At 52.0% G+C, this 4218-nt stretch overlaps 1 protein-coding gene across 2 annotated transcripts; it reads left to right on the forward strand.

Annotated features, from left to right (window-relative positions):
* The first annotated feature begins 6 nt into the window (after nt 1–6).
* Nucleotides 7–1846, forward strand: zbtb25 (zinc finger and BTB domain containing 25). 2 transcript variants are annotated; one of them, XR_001309507.1, is made up of 3 exons: nt 7–228; nt 299–1501; nt 1645–1846. XR_001309507.1 is itself a non-coding variant. In XM_014000036.1 (2 exons), exons 1-2 carry the CDS (start codon nt 56–58, stop codon nt 1446–1448), a joined length of 1323 nt encoding a protein of 440 aa, XP_013855490.1. In that variant the 5' UTR covers nt 7–55; the 3' UTR covers nt 1449–1846. The 2 variants fall into 2 exon arrangements, 1 of the variants encoding a protein (XP_013855490.1); XM_014000036.1 differs by having other exon boundaries at nt 299–1846.
* The last annotated feature ends 2372 nt before the right edge of the window (nt 1847–4218 follow it).

Below are 4218 nucleotides of genomic sequence, written 5' to 3' on the forward strand. Positions count from 1 at the left end.
TGTGTGTGTGTGTGTGTGTGTGTGTGTGTGTGTGTGTGTGTGTTGCAGACGGGTCATGGAGGTCCCGTCCCACAGCCTCTTCCTGCTGCAGCAGCTCAACGTGCAGAGAGAGTTCGGCTTCCTGTGCGACTGCACCGTGGCCATCGGCAACGTTTACTTCAAAGCCCACCGAGCCGTGCTGGCCTCCTTCTCCAACTACTTCAAGATGATCTTCATCCACCAGTCCAGGTGAGAGAGCACGCGCACCTGCTCCGCTCTGATCCAGGTCCTGGTCCTGACCCTGTCTCTGTGTCCGCAGCGAGTGCATAAAGATCCAGCCCACGGACATCCAGCCGGACGTCTTCAGCTACCTGCTGCACATCATGTACACCGGCACGTGTCCCAAACAGCCCGTGGACCAGAGCCGGCTCCAGGATGGGATCAAGTTCCTCCACGCCTACCAGCTGTGCAGGAAGCCCGGCGAGGGGACCCCCGACGCCACCACCGACGTGGTCCGCATGTCCAACCTGTACGGCATCCAGATCTCCTCTCAGCTGGCCAACAAGGAGACGCCCGGCGTCCCCAAGACCACCACTGTGTCCCGCGGGGCCCCCGAAGACGGGCAGTCCTCTGGCAGGGGCCTACGGTCCCACTCCCAGCTGTCCCTGGCTGTGGGACTGGAGGGGGTCCCTCAGGACCTGCAGGTGTCGGGGGTGCGGAACGTCTGCTCGGTGGCGTCCGGAGACAGCGCGGACGTCTCGGCTCGCATCAAGCAGGAGCGAGTGGAGGAGGAGGACGGCGAGGGGGAGGAGGGGCCCGGACTGGAGTCTCTGTCCCCCGCGCAGGGCAGCAGCCCCGGTCAGGGGTCCATTTTCAAAGACCGGCCCCTGGTCCTGCAGTGTCCTCGCTGTGGGGAGCGCTGCTCCTCACCTGAGGGCCTGCGGGAGCACCTGTTTAGCCACGCCTTCGACCCCGCCCGCCTCATGGAGGGGCTGGATGCCGGCGCGGAGGAGGGGCCTCCGGGGGCCCGGGAGCAGCTGGACGCGGGCTGTCTGGAGGAGGCGCTGAGACAGAGTCAGGCGCTCGCCAACCAGCTGGCGGCGGAGCTGCGGCGGAGCCGGGGGGCAGGCGGCGGGACTAGCCCCGCCCCCGTGGTCCTGCACTCGCGCAAACGCAGGATCGCCTGCGCCGTGTGCAGCCTGCGCTTCGCCCACAAGAGCCAGCTGCAGGAACACATGTACAGCCACACCGGCAAGCCCGGGCGCTTCCACCGCTACAACCGCCTCTGCAGCCAGCTCTTCCAGGGCTCCGCCCACTTCTGTGAGGGCGGCGCAGAGGGAGGGGGCGGGGCCTCCACCGCCGCCCTCCCTGAGGACGCCAACAGGGACGCTCAGGACAACGGCAGCTCCTGTTACTCCCTAGACTCGGAGGTCTCCCAGGAGAGCGTGGATGGCGTTCCTGTGGAGTGACGTCACCTGATGATGTCACGTCTGGGACCGAGGCCGGCTGCGTACCTGTGCAGGTGTGTAAGTCATGTGACCACAGTGGAGCCTCGTCAGAACGTCACTGGTTACTCTTATCGCTTTGGATAAGGTGGATGTTTGCTGGTTTTGGGTCATTTTTCTAAAAACCTGAAACTTTTTTTTTACACCTGACCCTCCACAGCTGCACACACCTGGAGCTGTGAGGAAGAGGAGGAGTCCCCGCCCTCCTGCAGCGACTGGATGTGACGTCTGTCGGCTGTTTTCAGCAGAACTTTTTCTGACAATCCAGAAACTCTGATCAGAACAGAACGTTGAAGGAAACATGTTTGAGTTTCGGTTCATTAAATGAATCCATGTTGGAATAAAGGCACAACGTTCCTTCAGCTGCCTTTCCTGCCAGCGTTTCACTAAAACTGTCTGATTTTGACCATTTTAGTCGTTCAGAACCATGAGATGCGTTCGGGATGACTCTCAGCTACAACCACCTCAAACTTCAGCTCATTCTCTGTGACACAAACTGAGCTGGAGCCATTTTTTGTTTGTTCTAACGTGACGTGTCGGCCATCTTGGATGGGTTGCACTGTTCATCTGAGGTCATTATTTATGTAATTTTAAGATCAAGCTAAATAATTAGCATTTAAATGCAACATGCTTAAAGTATGGTTGCTGAATACCTAAAAAAGGAGCTGAAACTATCCTAAAAACAGCTTAAAAAGTAACTGAAATTAGCACAAAGAAACAGAAGGAGTACGTTTGCTAAACTAAGCAGTAAGAAGATGAAATTACCACAAAAAGGTGAGTTTAGAAGCTGAAATTAGCTAAAAACACAGAAAACAACTGACATTATTAAAAAGAATCCAAAAGAAGCACAAAGAGTTTAAGTTACCTCAAAGAAACAGAAAGAGTTCTTTTGCTAAATCACGCAGTAAGAATCAGAATCAGTTTTATTGCCATTGTCAATGAACATTCACAGAGTAGGAACTTGCAGTTAAGAACACCCATTCTTTTTAAACACACATAACAAACATGGGGGAGCGGGTCATGCGCAACCAGGTGGCGCTACCTCTTGCAGCTGGAAATACACAGTAGGGAAGTTGAGTTTAAAAAATTGCTCTGATCCTGGTGTTTACATCAGAAACAGAGTCATATGCACAAAAAATCACTCGTAACAGAGCAGACTGGGACGGGGAGGCAGCTTGGATCAGGTCATGTGAGTGGGGGTGGGGGTGGGGGGTCAGTTCAGTGGAGCTGGTGACATTAGCCATGTTTCCATCAACGTTTTTAAAGCGCATTTTGAAGTATCGCATCAGAAAAGGTGAATGGAAACGGCATGATTCGAAAAAACTTCCTCTAATTTGCGTGAAAGTTGATACGCTCGCGTGAGGTGGTTTTTGGATTTTTCGAAAAGAGTTAGTGCTCAAAAGGAGAGATGGAAACATATTTGTCGAATAAGTTCTGACTTAGCAAACATTTACCTCACATAGTTGATCAGCTATTCTCTCTGTCTGAATGGTAGCGGTACCAGAGCGACTGCAGGTCCCTCATCCCGCTGTCGGCCTATTCTCAGTGATTCCCGTAACGTGAAAATAATTGCATTTCTTTCTCTATGTCTCCCGACTGCATGTAAAATCGCCAAAACTAGTTGATATGACAGAATAAGTACAACTTTCCCGATAGTAGCAACACTTTCCTGATAACTTCTCTCCATTTTCCTGAGATGCGACTTTTACTTCCTGTTTACTACACGCCTGCGTCTGACGTAACTGATTCGCTTCAAGCCAGTTGATGGAAACACGTCTGATTCACATTTATTCGTTCTTTCCTTTTTGCGAAATTTTAAAAATTTGCTCAAAATTCGAATTAGAATTGGATGACTACTGAGGGTAGATCTCTGTGATAGAGCCCGTCACCAGCTCCCACCAGAGTCAATGATGTTATCTCCATGCTCGGTTCATCAGAGTTCAGCGTTTCCTCCTCCTCCTCGGCCTTGGGTCCAGGCCGGCTCCCGCACGGGTGATGGGGATGGGAGGGGGGAATCAAGCCTTTGTTGACTTAACATCCAGGGGAGTTTAGATAAGCATGGCCTTCGAGGCCCAGCAGCTGGGAACCGAATAGATAAACACAATTGTTTTGGAACAAAGCAGCCTTGACTTTTTCTGCTCCTTTAGTCTTAACTGCACCTCTGAAGTGGCAAAAAAAGTTCCACATAAGCCAAATTCGGGGATCTCCTTGCCTCTCGCCGTCTGGAGCTTCACCCAGATATAATCCTACATGCAAGAGGCTCGCTCCTGAGCTGCGATTCTCGTCAGAACCACATCTAGTTGGTGATTTACCTCCCCAAAACACTGAGTCTGTGCTCCCCCACCCCGGCAGAGTCCATCCACTGCGCCCGACAGCTTCTCAACGGCCCGTACTGCTGTCAGGGTCGCTTTCACTTTTCGATAAATCAGGACTCCACCTCCTCCGATCAGCAGAAATCCAGTTATCATAAATCCAAATATATACAAATCTTCCACATCTTCAATGGAAAGTGGTACGAGACACATCAGGTTCCAACATCCCCAAGAACCACTGATCCACCCCGCAGCTACCGTTCCACTCAGACAGCTTTGTTCCCCTCAATCTAATCTTAATGTGGTAAAAATAGTGTCAATTATGTTCAGAGACCAGTTGACCAAATCCATCATTTATTTTTGTTTCAGATGGTAGGTAGAAAGAAGACTTGAAAAAGCAGCAAAGCAGGGTAGGAGGGGCA

The sequence above is a fragment of the Austrofundulus limnaeus genome, unplaced genomic scaffold (genome assembly GCF_001266775.1).
Source record: "Austrofundulus limnaeus strain Quisiro unplaced genomic scaffold, Austrofundulus_limnaeus-1.0 Scaffold2650, whole genome shotgun sequence".
Taxonomy (NCBI): domain Eukaryota; kingdom Metazoa; phylum Chordata; class Actinopteri; order Cyprinodontiformes; family Rivulidae; genus Austrofundulus; species Austrofundulus limnaeus.